The following is a 21,697-nucleotide window of genomic DNA, read 5'->3' as shown; positions in this document are numbered from 1 at the left end:
AAGCTTTGGGCTTTCTGGTATCTTTGAAGAACTGAAACAGCGTCTGCAAGCTAGTTTATGAAGATGCTTGGGAATGTTCAAGCCATTTGGGATTACCATTTCTACTGAATATCTCTGTTTTTGATACAGGGCACTTCAGATGGAGTTTCTAAATCCCTGGAGCTTCATCAAAGTCGGTCCCGCTCACAGGTAAATGGAAACAATGTCACATTGATCAAAGAAGAGAAGAGTGATCATCATTTTTCAGCTCCATCACAGTGTGCCTTATCCAGAGACAGCAGCATGTGTAATAATGGTAACCGCTACTTCCCCATGAAGAATGTGGGGAAGAGCCGCTTTCGAGAGCAAAAACTGGGAACTATGGCACAACAAAAAGAGGAATAACAAGCTGCAGATGGTTTTACAAGATCAGGAAGAGGGGAAAACATATACTTTTCTGATTTTAGGCCCAAGTTAGAGGAGGACATAAATGCTTACCCTAGGTTTATCCAGGATTTTGTTGGGATGTCCTATTGTATCCATCTTTTCCCCTCCCTGTCTTTTTCTGGCCTCCAGACTTATTGTTCTGCTTCTGGGGAAGCTTTGTTTAAAGATGAATGGCAATAGGAGTAGCTCCTGTTGTCAAATGAATATAGAGTGCCAGTATTCTCTTTACGTCCCCTGGGAGCCTAGAAAGGCAGGGACTGTCAGAAACTGGGTGTCATCATATAAGCTTTGTTTTTCTGAGTCTTCATTATGATACTCATTTACAAAGCCCGGGGCGGGGGGTGGTGGCATCTGCCTATGGCTTCCTAACTTGCTCTTTGCTCTATGGAGGAGTAGGGGCTTTGTATATAATCAGTATTCATCTTCCTGCTCTCTCCACTTACCTACCCTAGGATTTTGTTCCACCGCCTCTTGCTCTGGCCTGACAATCAGATAGGTAGATGTTTTCAGGGAAGTGAGGTAGTATTGGTTATTTTATTTTATTTTATTTTATTTTTTATTTTATTTTATACACTTAAACTACCAATGGCCTTTGTACTGGGGGATTCAAGGGAGTCAGAAAAGTACTGGGCAGATTTTTCCTGCCTCTGAACTAATGAGTGTATTGTTTGTAAAATAGAAGATGTGGTGCAGTTCCCCACTCCCTGCTGCCCACACCCTGAAAGGATGGGAGTCAATGTAATGAAACTGAGTATGAAAGGGAATTCAAAATACTGGTGTGTGTTGTGTGTGCGTGTGTGTGTGTGTGTGTGTTCACATGCGTGTGTTTGTGTATAGGTGTGTGTGGGTGGATGTATATATGAATGAGTGTGTCTATATGCGTATGCATACCCTTTATATAAAGAGACAGATCTATTTATCTATACATATTTTATATATATAAATATGTGCATATGTGTGTATATATCTACGTATCTCCATATATAGATATATGCATACATACATACATACACAGTGATGTCCCAGAGGATTTACTGAATTTCCCAGAAATGCTTCTATAGCAATGGAGTGGTGGGTTTCAAAAGACCACACTTTAAAATCCTTACTAAGTCAGAGCCTATCACAATTATGAGAAGATGGGCTTCTCTAAAGCAGACAAAAAGTACTTTCCAGAGATTGCCTGTTCAGAACAACATACAGTTGGGTTGTCACCAGCTTAATCTTGAACAGAGCCCTCACATCCCATATGATGAAACAGAAGGTTAGAATAGGATTGGGAAGATTTGGGTATTTCCTTATGAAGGAGCAGCCTCGATTGGAGAAAGGGGATGGAAGGTGATTACCAGGGCTTGCATCCAATTTGGAGGAATTCTTGATCTGGAACTCCAGGATGAAACTGGCCTCAGGCTAGAATTGATTGCCATGAGTCCCTGAAGGACAGAAGACAAGCATTGGAAAGACAGGTAGGGAAGTGTGAGGAAATTGTCAATCTGATTTTACATGCCTAGATTGTTTCATTTGTTCATTGACATTTTGACTACTGAATCTTTTCATTTGCTTTGCAAGGAAGACTTCAGAGGACTCTGGCCTGGGCCATGAAGGGGTATTCTGTGAAAGATTCCCAGCCCCCAATGAGGCCAGGATCTGCCCAGGACAAAGAGGGCTATTCCTCCTTGCCAGAGATACTCTTGAGACAACCTTGCATTTCCAGTTTCCCTCCTCTGCAGTCTAAGTATGAGGGATGGGAACATGGCTTGTAACAGATTAGCATTGTGTCTTCATTCAGGAATTGAGGCTTTCAGTTCCTTTTGGGCTTTGTGATATTCTTGCCCAAGGAGTACCATTTCTACAGGAATACAACTGACTAGACTTCTAGCAGGGTTCTCTCTCTTTTTGAAAAAGCCCATGCACTTTAACCCACTGCAGGTCCTTGCTGATTTTTTTCCCAGACAACCACATGGCTGTTTGCTCACTGCCCACTTACAATGAGTATATAATAGGAGATTGAAAACATTCTCTCAGACTGTTCAATCTTAGTCTAGCCCAGCTTAAGAGAACTTACAATTTGCAGGGGAGGGGTCCTAGAATGTCTCTCCCCCTGCCCAGACACTTCTTACATAAACCAAAGCAGGATGACAAAAACGCACACCTAGTCAGATATAACCAGGTACAAAATGTACAAAAACCTCCTCTTTGGAATCGGCTCCCCTAATTTGATCCCCCCTCTTCTCTTGGACCTTCTCAACCTTTCACAACATATTGAAGGTTAGGATTTCTATATCCAGCAAGAGCGGGATTTAGTAGTGAACTTAGATGGCTTAGAAATTTCTTTCTGGAGCCACAGGGGGAGGAATCCTTAGGAGCTCAAAAAATAACCAGAGTCACTGAGCTATATTAAAGTAAATCTATCTAGATCTCCATTTTCTGATAGGAAGTACTTGGAGTTATATGGAAAGGTATTTTCTTCAGTTGCTGTTTCTCTGCATCTTGAATCTATTTGATACAATCAAATGATAGTATTGTTAACTCTCACAGCATTAAGATTTCTTATTTTGTAGGCATTCACTGTGAGAAGTACAACTGCTGCTTTGACAGGGAAGATGCCAGTTTGCCAAAAGGCTTGCTTTTCTCCCTCCCACAAGCTTCCACTTTCTCCTAGCCTGGCCCAGGGTAAAACAAGTGGCTCACTTCCAACCTTGGTTTTTATATGGATTCAGCATTTGGGTTTGGAAGTTTACAAGAAAGACCTATAAAGGGCCATATTCCTATATTTCAAGTTGTCTGCCAAACTACACAATTCAGAAGCCAGAAAAACTAAGATTCATAACTGAAAGATGGACTTTTTCTAATTGGAGGACAAATTGAGGAAGGCAGATCTGAACTTTCTTGTGAGTACCACTTGAAGAGACTATCATCCTTCACATGAGGTTCCATTTCTGATTACGATATGGCCTCTCTTGAAAAAAGTCACATAGAAACCCCCAAAAATGACCCCTTGTAGGGCCACAAGCAAAAGCCCCCTCGTTGTATATAGCCACTGATCCCCAAGGACTTGTAGTTGTTGATTTCTGCTGCTATGCCTTGGGGTCAGCCTATAACTGCCACCCGTATTCACTGACCAATCTGGTCTGGACCAGGTCTAGCAAACTTCTGCATATTTGCATCAGTTTTCATTCTGAGCCAATAGGACTTTGGGTAGACTATAAAGCCCAAGAAATGGCACTTGTTTTAGCTAGTGACATTTGATTTTTATTTCCATCTTAATTTTCTGGCATTGTTGGCCAAGTCACATTAACTTTTTTTTGGTCACTGAGAAAAACAGCCAGACAAGGCATTAGGATGGATGGTTAAGTTTGGGGTAGGGGGAGGAATATTCATGTAGAGTAGAAAGAATGTGGAAGTTACTGTTTGGTTATAGTGATCCAGTCCATTGGAACTATAGAGGCTCCTATGGACATGTCCATGCTACCCTTTCAGCCTCTAAGACTCTCCCCCACCTTTGAAATGACAATACAAGTAGACCACAGTTTAAAGTAGTTAGTATAATTCTACTAAGGTTTAATCATTATACTTGTTTACTTCCTGGTGCATATTCCTAAATATGCTTGGGGGTCGGGGGTGGGAGGGGGGTAAGTTTTCACTGTTCCATTGTGTGTCACCCTATATTTTTCTCCCTCTTGTGACTTTGGCATCTTCTTTTATTTAACTTTCTGTTTTCTTTTCATTTGGCTTACTGCAGTAGTCTGCTGGTACAAATAGAGCTTGGTGTACCTATTTCCCTGTTACTGCTAATTATCTTCAGTATTGCCAGAGGTTATTTTGATGTTCTAAGAAGATAACTTCATTTTTTACAAAATCATCTTTTCCAAGTTAAAAACAAAGCAAAATAATCCCTGTGCTAGGGTGCCCATTTCAGCTTTTGACATTGTCCTTATACTTTTATAGATGGTCTTTTTGTCCGTGTTGGTAGTAACTAATGACTAGTAAATTTTCATGTAAATGAAGCAAGTTAAATATTTCAGATTTTATTAATCTCTCATAACCCTGCCAAATCTGATGACTTCATTTTAGTTACTTCCCAAAAGACACTTCCCCTCTCACCTTTTATTTTATTCTGTTCTATTTTTAGAATAACATACTAGGTAAAGAAACTTTAACTTCAAGGAGTCAATGATTTTTTTGTGCTCCCTGATAAATGATGTTATTGACAAAAGTAAGAAATTCTTTCATTGTTTTTTTCCTGTGTTAATATCTCTTCTGTGCTCTTGACAGTGTGTTTAGTGGATGGATAATATGTATTTCTCTTCCCCACTCCCAGATTCAAAATTCCCTGCCTTTTTGGCCCACCTCACCACAAAAGCTCCATAGTTTATTAATGTAAGTTTGAATGGATGCTTCTTAGGGGAAACTGGAGGAGGTAATGGAAGTGTTTCAGAAAAGAATGAAAAATGTCTCAGGAGTTGTTCTGTGATGGAAATTGGTCTGTTGTTCTGTTAATGCTGATGGAAAGAAACTTACAGTGCTTAATAAAAGTTTATTCTTTTAGTAAAATAAATTTGTGAAATAATTTTGAGTGTGTGAAGTTTCATTTCTTCTCTCATATCTGGATCCCTTTTTGCAAATGGAGGATATACTTTTCTCAATGCACAGAAATTTGGAACCTATTTGTAATTGAATATCAGGTCAAGAGAATCATCAAAAGGAAGAACATATTTTGCTTCTTGCTGAACTTCTTTATTTAGATGTTCTAAAGTCACTTTTGTATATATATTTTTTAATTCTTACTTTTCAATTACAGTTGGCATTCAATATTATATTAGTTTCAGGTATATAGCATAATGTTTAGACATTTATATAACTTACAGAGTGATATCCCAATAGGTTTAGTGCCCATCTGACATGTATAGTTATTATAACATTATTGACTATATTTCTTATGCTGTACTTTACATCTTCGTGACCCTTTCGTAACTACCAATTTGTACTTTTTAATCCTTTTGCCTTTTTCACCCAGCCCTACCACCCCCCCTCCTATCTAGCAACTATCAGTTTGTTCTCTGTATCTATGGGTCTTTCTGTTTGTTTGTGGTTTTTTTTTTAAGGCCATTAAAAAAGAATGAAGTCTTACCATTTATGACAGAATGGATGGACCTAGAGGGTATTATGCTAAGTGAAATAAGTCTAAAGGCACTTTTGACTTGACATTTCCCAAACCAAACTCATCCTCTTTTCTGAAGCCTTCTCCTCTCCATGAGTGACACTACCTTCTAAACCCCAAACCAACAGAGTTATCGGAGACTTGTACCTTTTCCTCATTTGTCAAATCAAATTTGTTACAAGATCTGTTGATAATGATGCAAGACAGGGCAATGTTCCCAAGTGGCCCTGCATTGAGAGAGAGAGAGAGAGAGAGAGAGAGAGAGAGAGAGAGAGAGAGAGAGAGAGAGAGAGAAGGGGAGGGGAAGGGAGGGGAGGAGGGAGGGGAGGGGAAGGGAAGGGAGGGGAGGGGAGGAAGAGGAGGAGAGGGGAGAAGGGAGGAAGGGAGGAAGGGAGAGAGAGGGATGGGGAGCACAAGCTCACACTGTTGGGGAAGAAAGCCGAGGGACCCAATACAGTTGGGGTGGGGCGGCCATGCCTAGTTCTCAGTTCTGTGTGATTTGGGCTTTCTCTAAAGATTTCTCTGGTGTCCTGTAGCCAATCTAGAAATGAGGATAGGACAGATAAAGGATGAGGTTAGAGAGTTCAGCTGGAGTACAGAGTTCCCACTTGAGGGGAGGGAGCGAGGAAAAGGCTAATAAGGGTCCTCATCCATCCTGTTGTGGCCAAAAGATTGCTATGCAGTCTTTAATTTGGAGTTTGAAAGGGTTCCCTCATCGGGTCTCCTCCACAGTTCTGACGGAAATGCCAAGTTTCAGGGAAGTCTGGGGAAGAGAGTAGGAAAAACAGATGGGACTCCTGCTTGGTTAGAGGACTGGCCTCTACCAGATCCCTGGAAACAGGGTCAACCATTTGCCAAGGCCAGTTGATCAGCATGGCTCTGGACAATATCCCAGCCACCTTCTAAGAAAAAGAGGGGAAAGCATGTCAAACTTGGGTGGATTGAGTTTATGTCCTTTTGGTCCCTTCATGGTTAGCCAGGAAAGATGATGTGGGATGGGGCAAATTTCCCCTAGTGGCACCAAGAGAGTTCTTGACTGAGCAAAGAAAAGAATTCAAGCACGTGCCAGAGTTAGAGTCAAAAAAAAGTTTATGAGAGAAGGACAGAGAAAAAGACCAAGACACAAAAAGCAAAGACAAGAAAAAACAAAGACAAAAAGCCAAGATAAAAAGCAAGGACCAAAAGCAAAGACACACAGTTCTGAGTGTTTTGGGAATTCAGTTTATATTATCATTCTTAGTTTCTGTGAATTAACAATTTAAAGACTTTGTTTACCTTCCTTTGATGGTTTGGGCACATGGTGTGAAACATAAGAGTATGTAGCGTGAAAGACCTGCCAGCAACTCCCAGCCTTTGATCCATAGGTTCCCCTCTGTTTTAGCTTTAGAAAATGAATGATTGTGTTTATTTTGTGTAGGGCCCAGCTTAAAGACTCTGTTTTCCTGTTTTCCCTTCACAGTGTGAGTAAATGGTTTGTTAGTAATCCCAGCAGAAATCTTTCTTTGTTCTGCAGATTTCCTTGTGGTCTGGCCATAGGGCTGATTAGCATATTGCAGTCTCTTGTTATAGCTTGATTTAACATTTAATTCTCTTGCCTCCTCCCTATAGAATAACATTCAACCATATTGCTGTTTCTCACATCTGTCTCTTTCTTGTCCCTGCTGCTGTAGCTTAGTTCAGACCTCCTTATGTCTCACCTGAATTGTTGCAGTTGCTCCGTTTTATTCCTATCAAGGCAATTGTAAGCAACATTTTGTGTCTAAATTATAGATAACTTTTCTCTGTGAAAGGTCGCATACCTTTCACAAGGTTCTTAAAGAAGTCTGTGACCTTATATGGCCATGCTACCCTGAACAAGCCCAATCTTGTCTGATCTTGAAAGCTAAGCAGGGTCGAGCCTGATTAGTACTTGGATGGGAGACCACCTAGGAAGATCAGGTGCTGTAGGCATAAAAAATGAAAAAATAAGAGATTGCAAGCTGACAAGGTCCTTGCAATCTGTGAGATCAACCAAGGATTGCCTCACCTAAAAACAAACAAATAAATAAAAATAAAAGTAATATTAAATGAGAATCATAAGACCTGTGCTACCTCGTACAGGTAGTTATGAGAATAACACAAGCTAGTGTGTGTGAAATCACTTCTAATACATTAAGAAGACATATTTGACATACTGGTTTTGAGTCTAAGCTCAAACTCCTAAAAGTTGCCTCATGTGCATATTGGTTTCAAAGATCAGAAAGACCAAGACTGCTCTATGTCAAGTTAAAGTCTTTCTAGAATGTTCTCATGAAAAGGTTAGATGCTTAAATTCTGAGGCAGATGCCTAGCTGTTTTCTACCTGACCAGCAGCCTTTCCTCATTTCTTCCAGTAATACCACCTTAATTTTCCTCAAGAGTCGTGTTCTCTCCAGCCAGGTCATTGGGGTTTGTTGCTGTTGTCGTGGCTTTGTTTGTTTGCTTTTTAAAGATTTTTTTTACTTCTGGTAAAACCAGCATGATAAATTGATTATAGAGATGGCTTCAGTTGTTCACATCTCCAGGTACCTATACCTTTTGCATCTCCTCCCATTAAGAGGCAGTATCTGTTTCTTCACCTTTCGACTTTGGACTACTCTTATGTTTCGCTTTGGTCAGCAGACTATTGCAGAAGTGATATTATGTCAGTTCTAAGACTAGGCCTCAAGAGCCCTGGAACTATCAAGTGAACAATCCTGGGCTAGCCTTCTAGAGGCTGATAGACCCAGTTGTCCAGTTATACCAGTCAAGGTCACTTTAGACCTGTCCAGCCCTGATCCAACTCACTAGCAAACCACAGATACATGAGTGAGCCCAGCCAAGATCAGCCAAGCCTAATCCAGATCAGTAGAGCTATGTAGCCAACCCATAGGCTCATGAGCAATAAGAATATGGTTTCAAGCCACTGAGTTTTGAGATGGTTCATTATATAGCAGTTGCTAACTTACACATCAAGCAATACAATAAAAAAATATGTTTTATGCAGGAACTAGTTGTTCTGTAGTAGGAGGGCCCTTGAGTGTATCTAGTCTTCTGTACTGTTTCTCTGACTACTTCTTTCCTTCCTTAGCATGTCTCTTAAGATTAGCATTTCTCAGAACTTCTGTTCTCAGCCATCTTCTCACTATTCTTTCTCCTTGGTCAGCTTCATTCTATCCCATGGCTTCAACTCTTACCTTTATATGGATGACTCCCAAATCTGCCTCTGACGGAACTCGAGCAGATGCAGTGTTCAAATTGTTGTCTGGACAAGTCTATATAATATTCTTCCCAGAAAAATCACAATATGTTTAAATGTGAAGTCTTGCTCCCACTCCTCCATTGCTTCCTATACCTCCTCTCTTCCAGCTTTATTCCTCTATCTCTGGTTAATGTCACCAGCATTTTCACATCACTCAGGCCAGAAACCTCATCATCCTAGGCTCTTTTCTCATTCCAAATGCCCATTACTTCTGCAATGTCCCATATCTATCCCTTTCTCTTCATCTTCATGGCACCATCCCCCTCTTACTCTTCTTTTTTCTTGCTATCAAAGTGTGAGCAGTTGTCCAGCAACATTAGCATCACTTGGGAGCCTATAAGAATGCAAAATATTAGGCCCTACCTCAGATCTACTGACTGTGTCTCAGAATCAGAATCTGCATTTTTACAATTCATACTTGAGAAACCTTTAATTTTTCATCATCTTTTCATGATTTAATATTTTAAAAGTAATATAACATTTATTAGTTTTTTAATACTGAAATACAAGAAGGAAATTAAAATTGGCCTATGCCTTGCCTAGGTAGCTCCAAATGATACTTTAAAAAAAAAAAAAAAACAACAAAAAAGGAAATTTTACCAACAATAAAACAGTTTTACAAACAGAATAAAAATGTACAGAATGAAAACTGAAAAATCTCTGGCGCCACCTCAATCCCAACTCCTTTCCTCAAATACAACCGTTCTTAATCAGAATTAACCTTCTGGGAAGAGTAATTAACCTTCCAGGAAACAATTAAGCAAGTACCTGCGTATATTTACCTGTATCCATTCTTTATTTAAAAGATATAAATGACTCCCTTTTAGTCATAATGATTTTTATACTTAAGAGATATTTCTCTATGAGTATATGCAGACTATTTCATAAATTTTAATACTACATAGTATTTTAATAGATTGATGATTCCATCAGATGGATTAATTCCCTATTGATCAAACACTTTGATTGCTTTCAGATTTAGCTATTACAAACAATACCGCAGTGATCATCCATTGACATGTATTTTGGTGAACTGCAAAGATATCCATAGGGTAAATTTTTAGTGGCAAGACTGCAGAAGATATTAGGATGCTTTTAGTTGCAAAAAAAAAAAACAAAAAACAAACAAAAAAAAACCCCACAGAACTCCAGTGGTAGAGTAATCTAGAGCTACCCAGTTTCTTTCATTCTCTCTGCAGTCCCTAATTTATCCAAGTGGTTTTCTAAGTATGGTCTTTGGACCAGCAGCATCAGCATCACCTGGGAACTTCTTAGGAAATTCTTTACCTCAGACCTATAGAATCTAAAACTCCGGAGGTGGAGGTCAGTGATCTGTGTTTTCACAAATTAAATGATTCTGATGCACGCCAAAGGCTGAGAACCATTGCTTTAACCAAGGTGGCCATGAGATGGCTGCCAGTGTCAGTGGAAGCTGTGAGTCTCTTCCTGTAAGTCCAGCAGAGAAGAGAAAACTTCTGACTCTCCATTCCAAATAAGCAGAACTCCCAAGGTACACCCTAATTGATTTGCTTAGCTCACAATTCCTCCCCTGAACTAATGTCTGTGACTGGAAGAACTGGGAGTAGAATCAGTTTACCCCAAAATACATGCGCTTTGAGTGGAAAGAATACATAACACAAGTCTATGAGTTGTTAGGAGGGGAAAAGTGGGGAATGATTGCTGAGAAGGCACTAGCAAAGCCCAGGATATTCAGTCAAAGAATATGTGCATCTTCTACTTTGATAAATATTGCCAAATTGTACCTACAAAAAGTTGCACCAACTTACAGTCCTACCATCACTGTATCAAAGTATTTATTTCCTCATATACCGTCACTTGCTTTGCAAAATAAAAATTTGCAAATTTAAAATATTTCTCAAAGCGATAGGTGAAGATGATATTTTGTTGTTTTGATTTGTATTTCCTTAATCATGGATAAGATTAAATATCTTTTTAAATCTCTATTGATGTGTATATGTCTCCATAAATTGTTATTTTTTGGTTCTTTATACTATTAGGTTTTGCCTTTTTCATATTCTTCTCAAGTAATTGTAAATTGAAGAAACTAGCCCTTTGTCATATATGTTGCAAATATGTTTTCTCAGTTTTGTCGATCTTTTGAATTTATTTATGGTATTTTTGCTTCCCAATGCTTTTAACTTGTGCATCGAATTCAACAATAATTTTCTTTATTGGCATCTGGGTTTAAGATTCTGCTTTAAAATGGCTTTCCCCATTCTTAGAGTACAAATAAGTATATTCATATTTTCTTCTAGAATTGTTTTCACTTATTTCCATTCCTACTTCTGATCTATCTAGAATTATATTTTGGTATAAGGAGTGAGGTAAGGATACCCCTCCACACACACACTCACCACTAAATAGCCAGTTATCTGAGCACCATTTATGAGTACGTTCTCTTCCCCCCACTGATTTAAATTGCCATCTTTATCATAAATTATGTATTTGAGTCTAATTATGGAATCTATTTGTTTTATTTACCTAATTATTTTCTTATACTGAACTAGTTTAATCATTTAGTTTTGTAGTGTTTTTAATATCTGACAGAACTAGTTTTCTATCATTTTCTTTTTTCATAAATGTTCTAGTTATACTTACCTTTCCAGGTGAACATTGATGTCATTTGTCAAGTCTGTAAAGCTTTTAAAAATAAGGATGCCGAACCTCCACTCCAACCTATTGAAGCAGAATAATGTCCCCTCCCCAACTTACGTCCACCCAGGACCTGTGATTGTGACCTTATTTGGAAACATGGTCTTTGTAGATGTAATCATATTAAAATGAGGCCATACTACACTAATCCAATGATAGGGTTCTTATAAAAAAAAAAAGCAAAATTCAGACACAAAGGGAGAGCACCATGTGATGACGGAAGCAGGGTGATATGTCTATAAGCCAAGAAATGTCAAAGATAGCAACCACCAGAAGCTAGAAGGAAACAAGGAAGGATGTTCCACTAGGAATTTAAAAGAGAACATCACCCTACCAACGCCTTGATTCTGGACTTTTAGCCTCCAGAACAATAAATTATGATGTCTTCAGCCACCCAATTTGTGGTACCTTCTTAGAGCAGCCCTAGGAAACTAATACATATTCCATATCTAAATTAAAAAAGAATCTCCAAATATGATCCTGGAAACCTCTGGGGTTGAGAACCACTGGACTGAATAATAATCACAACCATCCTCAACTCAGTATTATGTAGGAGTAGAAAAAAGGATGACTGAAATGATTCTCCTTTAGCAAAAAGAGTCCTGGTTTTGAGACAGTCAGCTATCCTTTTGGAACAAAATTAAATCATCCCTATAACATATCAGATCCACCAGAATAAACTCTAAAAGTATTCCAGATGCTAGGAACAAAACAAAGTCCTACTCCCGTGGAGTTTGCAATCTAAGGAAAGACAGACCATGAACAAATAACAAAATAAATTAGATAACTTTAGAGAGGTAATCTGTGAAGAAAATAAGATAATGGAATAAGGCACATCTTAATGGAGAGTGAGTGATTAATTTAGTTAGGGTCATCAGGGAAGGCCTCTTGGAGCTATATTTGAGCTGAGTCCCGAAGATGTCAGCCATAGGAAGATCTGGGGGAAGAGAGTTCCAAGGGAAATACAGAGGTTTTGAGAAGGAAATGATTTTAAGGTAGATTAAATACCTAAATGTAAAGCACTATAATAGAATGAGAAAAATGATAAGATAATGTGGTTGTTGCCTTGGGTAAGGAAGGTCTTCTAAAACTATCAGCAAAATGGAAAAGCCATGAAGAAAAGATTGACATAAATATATCAAATGACTATACAAACATTTAAAACTTCCTTATGATAACACAAACCATACATGTTACATATTAGGGGAAAATATCAGCAACATACGTAATAAACAATGGGTTAATATTTAGAAATATCAGTGACACTTACAATGAAATGGAAAAGACAAACAACCCTGTAAGAAAAACTAGGCAGAAGTTATAAACAGTTTACCAAGGATGAGCCAATAAACATCATATGAAAATATGCTCAACTTCACTAGTGATAGGAGATTGCAAATTAAACAAATATACATGAGTTAATGTTTTTTCCAACTATCAGACTGGCAAACAACTTAAAATTCAGAATCGTAGGAAATTGAAGATGCACTGCTGACAGGAGTGAAAACTGGTGTAGTGCTTTTGAAAGGCAATTAGGCAGTAAGTATTAAAATTGCAAATATCCATACCCTATGACCCAGCAAAGCATTTCTGAATGTCCACCTACAGAAACAAGGAGGGCCCTACAGGTGGTACATTCACTGCAGCTCTGTATTAGTGAAAAATAAAACCGCTTCAAATATCCATCAGTGGAATAGAAAAATAAATCAAGACTTATCTGAATTACAGAATTCGAAGAACAAAGTGGGTTTTTTTTTTTTTGGTAGAAATATCTCCAAGACATATTGCCAAGTGAAGAAAGTAATTGGCCAAATAATATGGGCAGTATGATCCTATTCACATGAAAATGATAACTATCCACACTAACCTTCACATTTCTGTGTTGTCATCCTGTCTCTACCCACCCCACTCCCACTCCCAGTGGAGAGAAGTTTGGTTAGAACAAGTAGGCTGTTTGAATGGCCATAATCCCCTCAAATCACCTCACAATTACCATTTAGCAGTAACTGGAAACTGCTATATAATTTGTGGGGCCCAGTGCAAAATGAAAATGGAGGTTTCCTTGTTCAAAGACCAGGGAAGAGGCAAGAAGTGCAATTAAAGGTACTACAATACATAATTTTTTCCTTTAAAAATGTTTTATTACTTATAATTCAGTATAAGGATAATAGTGATACATGAATAACAACAAATTGCGGAACAATATATCATAATTTATATAATAAAATAAATAATGACATGTTACTAATGTGATATCTTGATCATAAGATTTTTCTGGCTCACTTTTCTGCAAATTCAATTATTTAGTCATCAGAGTTTATATTTTTAGCAACTTCATTTTCAACCAATATAACTGAAAGTAACATTTATCACAAGAAGGCAAATTTTTGGTAACTTCATTTTGAGAAGGAGCTTTCTGCTGATGCAACTATTACTGTCTGTGACATTGGGATAGCTGATAAATTATTTGAAAATATAAATTTTAGTGCATCTATAGCTGATGATTCTTGTGGAACAATTTTTCTAAAAAGATTTAACTCTTCATACAAATCAGTTTTGTGTAAGTCTGAATTGAATTTTAAATAGAAATTTATACAATGGCCTTTAATGTTTCTTTTCCTCTGACATTTCCTGTAACTTGTGGAGGTGTGCTATAGACTGAATGCTTCTGCACCCACCCCGCAATTCATAGGTTGAAATCCTAATCCCCAAAGTGGTGGTGTTAGGAGGTGCCCTCTTTGGGAGGTGATTGGGTCTTGAGGACGGAGGCTTCATGAATGAGATTAGTGCCCTTATGAAAGAGATCCTGAAGAGCTCCTTCACTCCTTCCACCACACAGCAAGAAAATGGCCATCTATGAACCAGAAAGTGGGCTCTCACTAGACACTGAATCAGCCAGCACCTTGATCTTAGACTTTCCAGACTCTAGAACTGGGAAAATAGATTTTTGTGTATTAGCCACCCAGTCTATGATGTTTTTGTTACAGCAGCCTGAACAAACTAAAATAAGGTCATAAAAGAAATAAAAAGATGTCTTCATGATTTATTCATAATTCAAAATGCCTGTTTATGCATTCTACCACTGTATCTTTGACTAAAAGGAAAACACTTTTAAATTGTCTTCCCCATTAGTAATTGGTTTATCCAAAACTTTCATCAAATGTGTCTAATGTAATGGTCTTTAAATTTAATTTCCATTTCTAAGCCTCTGGATATTTACTTTGCAATATTGCATGTTTTCAAAACCAGAGATTCTAAACTTTCCATGGGTATGCTTTTAGTTTGTAGTAATATACTGACAAAGCTTGCTGCCTGAGCACCAGCAGTCCCTGTCCCAGTGCTCACGCCAGAGTTACTATTTGTGTAGATACTGCAGGGACAGGCTCTGATAGCAGAAGGGCAAGGTTGCCCCACACCATGGGTCCTGTCACTGCCACTACCACTGCTGCTTCTGCTGCCACCATTGTTACTGGCCCAGAGTCCCCATTCTGGGCCCCACTGTGCCCCAGAATGCCCCAAAGGTGCTGCTTGTGCATGCCAGGAGGCGTGACAAACTGCTAGGCATGCATGGGTGCACACTGCCACCCAGTGTATCTCTTCTGCTCATGTGTACTCTCCATTGTCACATGGGACTACACTTAAGAGACACAAATTAAAAAATAAAGTTATTATTAGTGATGTCAAGATAGCAACAGCAGAGCATTAATCAAGCTTGAAGCCCCTCCAGGGAGCAGAGCTCTGCACAGGTGACACACCCCTAAAGATGGCCATAGAAGAGTGGGTTGGTATTCTCGGCTACCTAGTTTGGCACCTGGAGGATCATCTTGCTAGTTTTTATTCCATGTGAGTGTAAATCCTATTTTGCTTCTGTGATTCAAATTGTGCAAATAACCATTGATTACCTTCCCCATAACATGAGAGACACCAGTTGCTGTTAGACCCACACCAGTGGTATAGCGGAGTGGTGACTTGTATCGCCAGGAACTCCAGCTTGGTTACATACACTCTATGTGACCCTGAGCAAGTGATTTAAAGTATACTCAGCTTCCCTGTCCATGAAATGGGGATAATACTAGTACCTGGTTGCTGTCAGGGTTGAGCAAATTAATGCATGTAAAGAGCTTAGAACTGTGCTTAGCACACAATAAATTATCAGATAATGTTATTTGTCATTATTTTGTCTTGTTTTCCCTGTTCTTGTATTTCCAAGTCTGTTTTGGAGCAAGCCTATTCTTCCTCGTGTAATATACCCCCCTTTACCGCCCCCCTTTTTCCTCATATATTTTATAGTCCACCCTAGCTCTCATCCTTTTTTCATCTCAACAGTTACATGTACATGCATGCAGAGATGAATTGGAAGAGCCCACTAAGGTTCTCTCTAGGGAGGTAAGCAGGAATTGAATGGTGGTCAGTGGGGATCTTCAGCCTGTTTGTACATTTACAATGGGAATGCATTTACTATTTTTCGCCTGTGTAATTAAAAATAAATATTTACAACAGTTAAGGGGAGGTGGGGTAGGGGAGGAAGATTTCCAGGACAGCCTCTTACTATGGCAGCCAGTTCAGACCATGATGTTGTGAGATGGAACTGGCGAACACATGTCCAGGGCAGCAGCCAGTTGCCTCTGATCCATGGCAGTGCCAAGACTTCCTCTCAGCAAATTTAACTGCCTCATATTCAGCCTCCTGACAGCTTTGCCTTTCCCATTATCCTTTAGCACTCCCACCCCACCGCCCAAGAACAGTGGGGAGGAACTTCCACAGGTGGGTATAAGTGTACCTGGGTCAAATGCCACCTCCTGTGAAGCCTTTCCTGACACACCCGCCAAACAAGTTTAAATTAACTATTACTCCTTTTGTTCCCGGACCTGTTGCTCAGACCTCTAGGTAGCACTTAGAGTTTGACCTTTCTCAGCCTCGTTATTGTTCTTTGAACCTTGTCTCCCTTATTGGATTATACATATACTCCTTAAGGATACACACACAGTCTCTTTCACGTCTGGAGAAACCCACTCCAACCCCCACCTGTATTATGACCAGTTAAATGCTCAGGTGTTATTGAGAGGGTGTCCTGAACTGGCCCTACCACCACAATAGACTTTTTGCACTTTTTATTCCTTCTGCCCTGTCCCTGGCCAGCTCTTGTTTTTCAGGTCTCAGCTCACACATCACCTTCTCAAAAAGGCTTTCCTTAACTACCCTATCTAAAATAGACAATCTTTCATCCAAATCTTTATCTCATATTTTTTTTTTTTAATTTTCCTCATAGCACTCACTGCAATTTGAAATTATCGTTTTTGGCTCATTTTATCATCCATCTCCCTCGTTGGAATGTGAAACACAGGAGGGCAGGGACCTTTTCTGTTTTGTTTACTCTTGAATCCCCAGTGCCTAGAAAAGTGCCTGGTATATAGTAGATGCTCAATATATGAATGAAACTGTATTTGTTTACCGACTGATCCCCCAGTAGAATGTCAACTCCATTAAGGCCAAGACCTTATCTGTGTTACACATCCTCAGCACCTAGCACAATGCCTGATGCATAGCAGATGCCCAACAAAGAATTGTTGGATGAGTTACTGTTCCACACACACCTTAACTCAACATACTTCAAAATGAACTTAGTCTCCTCTTTCCTACCAAACCTGCTTTTCTCTGTGTACCCCAGCTCAGTCAATGGCACCACCATTCACTCTGACACCCAGTCATGAACTCAGTCCTTTCACTCACTCACCTACTATTTTCAATTAGTCCCCAAGCCCTATTTTACCTCCAAAATATCCTACTTATCTGATCCTTTTCTACCCTAGCTGCAACTATCCTGACTCAAGCCTCTTTTTTTTTTTTTCATGACTAATGCAACAGCCTCTTCCCTCATGCCTTTTTTTTAAACTTCGTGAATTTGCATGTCATCCATGTGTACGGGCCCTGGTAATTTTGTCTTGCAATTTTAATATATATTCTGCCAAAGTGAGCACTGTCCTATCTCCTTTTGAAACTATGAAAGCTTAAGTTACAGGGCCTGTCACTTGCCATATGGTCACATGGTCATATGTTCTATAAATTTTGTAAAATGTATTTAAACCACAGTTGGTTAAAACTGCTGTCCCTTTCCTCTGACAGTTTCCCTGGTCACATATTCCCTTGTGTTAGGTGGTGTTGGAGCTGCCTCAGACATTTTTGAGATCTAGTTAAGTGGAAGTTGATTTGGGGGATGCATTTAATTTGGGTTTGATACATTTACATGTGGTCTGTATCACTTCTATTTATAGTTATTACTCAGGTATAGGAATGGCTTCTAGAAACACTGTCTACCTTTGAATCTAATTTTGTCACTACAAGTCTATATTCTTACAGAAGTCCCACCTCACAAACGTATAAGCTTCGGGTCCCACTTAAACTGGATTTTCTCTGCCTAAAACACAAATGTGACAGCTGCTCTTGCTCTTGTTATTGCTTAAAGGATAAAAATCTAATATTCAAATTCTTTTTGCAAATGTTTTCGCATATACTTCCATGCATTTGTACATGTTGATCCTTTTAACTACACTGTTAATTTAGTGAACTTTTAGTATCCTCCAAGTCTCCTAGAAATCTTCTTTGACAGCAGCAAGGAGCTGCTGAGACACTTGTTTAGCTTTATTTTGCACTCTACAAGAGGGATCTGTGTGCTTACTGGACGTTATATTCCAATTGTTGACTTGCAAGCCTGTGTCCTGCACTGGCTTGCGATTTTCCACTGCAGAGTCCCTTTTTAACCATCATTGTACTCCTAGGGCCTAACCCACCATCACTTAGGAAACTGAGGTACACAACCATTTTCCTTTTTAAAGCGGTGTGACCATTTAAGAAAATGAAATAGTAAGAGGATTCCTAGAGAATATTCTAAAACGCCTGAGAAAGCCAGCGCCATCTTGAAGCAGGTGTGTGGCGTTCCATTCACTCAACCTCTTCTTCCACCCCACCCGCAGGCTGGAGTCAGAAAATCGTGGGACATATGCAGGGAAATCGCTGAACTGTATCTGAACTGAACTGAAGCGAAGTAGTAGGGTCAGAAAGGAGAGTTTCGAACTAGGAAGTTGACAGAAGCTTTAAGAAGTAACGAAGGGCGTTGCACAGAACGCGGGGGGTAGTAGAGGGTGCAAAGGTTCAACTTCCGGCTCTGAAACGGCAGTCGTTTCTAAGCCCCCGTGCTGTTTTGGGAATAATAAAAGAGCTTCCCTTACAGGGTGAAGAATACACGGCTCGGAGATAGTGTCAAAGAGCTTAGCCCGCAAAGCTCACTGAAAGGTAGCCGCGGTGAATACCCCGCCTCCTCTTCATTTTATAGTTCGCATTCAGAGTACACCTCCTCTCATAGGAGGAGCGGCTGGGAGGAGTGTGCTTAGTGGTGGTTGTGGATGAAGCCTGGGAAGGTTTTGGCCCCACTCAAAATGGAGCCAAGCAACCGCCTCGTCTAAGATGGCGGCTTCCCCGCCTCCGGGCTCAAGTGCCTCAGCACCCATTGGGCTCCTAGAGGAGACGAGCTGGTCCAAGGGTAGCCGAGTCCCACCCCCTGCCTCCCCCGCCGCCTCTCCCCCTCGCCGCCCCTCCCCACTCCCTCCGGTCTCAAGGCGCTGCCTCGCTCGGATGACGTTTCCGGGTAGCCAGCGGCCCGCTCTTCCCCGCCTCTGTCGTAGGGTCTTGGTGTGCCCGGCCCTCATAAGATGGCGGTCGGATCGCCTCCTTGAGGTAGCTTCGCCACTCTCAATATGGTAGCTGTTTACACCATATTTCTCCTCCCCTCTCCGCCTCAACTTCCTCGTTGTTTTGAATAAACTTTATTGACTACTCCGAATTGCCTACCAGCGCTACCAGGCTTCTCCCGGAGACTTTTCGGGCCATTCTCCTCCGACCTGGCCGCGGGTTCCTCTCCTTCCTCGTTGGTTTGCTCGCGGCGAGCTCTTGCCGGCCCAGCGACAACGCCGCTCGCCCGGTCTCCCGGCGTCCGCCAGACTAGGCCCGAGCCGCGGTCTCCAGTAGGCCCTAGCGTCTGGTCCGAGGCAGAGCTGTGAGGAAAGCTGTCCGGAAACAGCCTGGCAACCAGGGCCGCGCGACCCAACGGGTGGTCTTAGGGGCCGGCGAGCGAGGTTCGCGGCGTTGCTGTGACGATCCCAGAATTCGGCGCGCGCCGCTGCTGGGGCCAGAACTGCCAGACCAGCCTCGGCTGAGCGAGGCGCTGAGCTGCTCAGGAGCGAGCCCGGCTGCCGGTGCGTCGGTGGGACTGAGCTCCGCGGGCGGGAGGAATCCCTGCAGCTTTGTGAATGCGGAGGTCCTTGTAGGGCTGAGGACCGAAGACATTCTTGTCAGGTTGGGGGTGTGAGGAGGTTTCTGTCAGTTTGGGAGGTGTGAAGAGATTCTCGTAAGTTTCAGGCTGCAAGGATATTCCTGTCAGTTTCTAGATCTAAGAGGCGATTCCGGTCAGTTTGGGAGACCAGGGAAGCCCTCATCAGTTTGACGGGGCTAGGAGGAGATGCCTGCCAGTTTCCGAGCGGTGGGAAGAAAACAAATCCTTGCTCAGTTGCAGTTCTGTGAGGAAATTCTAGTCAGTTTCAGGGATTTTGAAGAGATCGTTTTTAGTTTCAGGGGTGCGACGAGAACCCGGTCATGTTTGAAGTAGAGGACGAGCTGATGAGTTTTGCAATTGATATTTATTTCAGTTGTTGGGGTGATGAGGCTCCCGACTGGTCGGGGGTGGAATGATGGGGTGAGTTCTCAGAACATGACCCCCAGAACTGTGATTTGAGTTGGGCGCCTCTGTCTTGTTCCTGAAGGCAGCGAAGAGATTTGCGAGTAATCCGAGCCCACATTCAGGGATCCCTCATTTCTCTCCAGTTGCCCCTATTTGGGGGGAGAGAGAAGGGGCTTTAGCTGAGCTCCCCTAGCCTCATTCTTGAGGCTAGGGCTTGCGTCATAATAAAGAGCGCCTTGGGAAGCAAGGTTGCGAGCGAAGAGAGAGTGCAGTGAGGGATTAAAGAAGCTTCTTTAAAGGAGTCAGATATTGCCTTGAAGCTCGGAAAGTTCTTACTGACTCTGAAGGCTAAAGAAGGTAGGGAGGGAGGGAAAAAGCCTCGATGGCAGAGCGCCGTTCTTTATTTGTTAAAGGAATTCTGGAGGCGGGTGGACTTTCTCCGATTGCCCCCTACAGCCACACCAGCAGTGTTGCATCCCGGGCGCGGTAACTCCCCATTTGTGAACTGAGGGTTGGTACCCTGGTGGAACTGATTCACTATAAAAAGTGTTTGTGCCCAGCCATCCTCCAGGAAGGACGCGTGCTGCCGCCTCCCGCTCCTCTGGACATTGCGAACCTGGCCCGCGGCAGAACGCTCCAAGACCAGGAGAAGATGGCCTCGGTGCCGGTGTATTGCCTCTGCCGGCTGCCTTACGATGTGACCCGTTTCATGATCGAGTGTGACATGTGCCAGGACTGGTTTCATGGCAGGTAAGGAAGGCAGGCCAGGTGCCACAGGGTGCAGTGGCCAGGTGCTCACTCTCTTCTTTCTCAGCTCTGTTTTAGGTTCCCAGTCAGAAACTTTTTTCCCCTCACTCCCTGAGAATTAACTCCAACCCACCTCCCAGCCCTAGGTTACTCCATCCCTCCTTATAGACTAGGGCCTAGTTGACATTGGCTTCGGATTTTTCGTATTTTTTTCTTTTCCATATATATGTTATATGTATACTCTTCTTTTGAAAAAATTTTTTTTTTAATTTAGAAAGTGTTTTGTCCCTAGCTACTAAGTATCGGTTTTGTGTTTTGTCTCAGACTCTGGCTTTGGAAGAGACAATATTACAATTTTGAGATAGTTGAGTCCAGCAAACATGGATTTGAGTCGTGGTTTGCACCTTACTATCAGAGTGACCTTGGGCAAGTTGCTTTTCCTCTCTGAGCCTCATTGTTTTCACTTATTAAATATATCTAATACATTCTTCCTGATTATTTAAAGCGTTTTGCATGCACTCAGTAAATGGAAGCAGAGATGCAGATGCAGTAATATTTTTATTTCCATAGTATTTATCTGCAGAACCATTTAACTAAAATGAATTAAGCAGAAGAGATATTTGGTAAAACAGGACTAAAACCATTAATGAATTCCCTCCAGTTTGCCATGTGTGCACATAAGCACCTGTCACCCAGGATTCCA

The 21,697-nt window shown here is 41.1% G+C and overlaps 2 protein-coding genes and 1 pseudogene across 7 annotated transcripts in view; all 3 read left to right on the top strand.

The window, feature by feature from the left end:
* Window positions 1-4,993, top strand: part of FAM120C (family with sequence similarity 120C) — a 95,529-nt gene extending 90,536 nt beyond the window's left edge. Inside the window, exon 16 of one of the 2 annotated variants that reach the window (XM_016137324.2) lies at window positions 130-4,993. In XM_016137324.2, the coding sequence (XP_015992810.1) occupies window positions 130-384 (255 nt within the window). In that variant the 3' untranslated portion in view covers window positions 385-4,993. The remainder of the gene's footprint in view (window positions 1-129) is intronic. The other variant, XM_036227335.1, reaches the window with a different exon arrangement.
* A 2,422-nt stretch (window positions 4,994-7,415) lies between these two features.
* On the top strand, window positions 7,416-7,534 carry LOC118608535 (annotated as a pseudogene).
* An 11,648-nt stretch (window positions 7,535-19,182) lies between these two features.
* The window catches only part of PHF8 (PHD finger protein 8), a 92,553-nt gene continuing 90,038 nt past the window's right edge, over window positions 19,183-21,697 (top strand). Inside the window, exons 1-2 of one of the 5 annotated variants that reach the window (XM_016137327.2) lie at window positions 19,183-19,765; window positions 20,808-20,997. In XM_016137327.2, coding sequence (XP_015992813.1) covers window positions 20,900-20,997 — 98 coding nt within the window. In that variant the 5' untranslated portion in view covers window positions 19,183-19,765; window positions 20,808-20,899. Of the gene's footprint in view, window positions 19,766-19,794; window positions 19,866-20,807; window positions 20,998-21,697 lie in introns of those variants that run through there. The other 4 variants (XM_016137329.2, XM_036226665.1, XM_036226666.1 and 1 more) reach the window with 4 other exon arrangements.

The sequence above is a fragment of the Rousettus aegyptiacus genome, unplaced genomic scaffold, assembly GCF_014176215.1.
Source record: "Rousettus aegyptiacus isolate mRouAeg1 unplaced genomic scaffold, mRouAeg1.p scaffold_m13_p_9, whole genome shotgun sequence".
NCBI lineage: Eukaryota > Metazoa > Chordata > Mammalia > Chiroptera > Pteropodidae > Rousettus > Rousettus aegyptiacus.
This window is presented reverse-complemented; position numbering and strand designations above follow the sequence as displayed.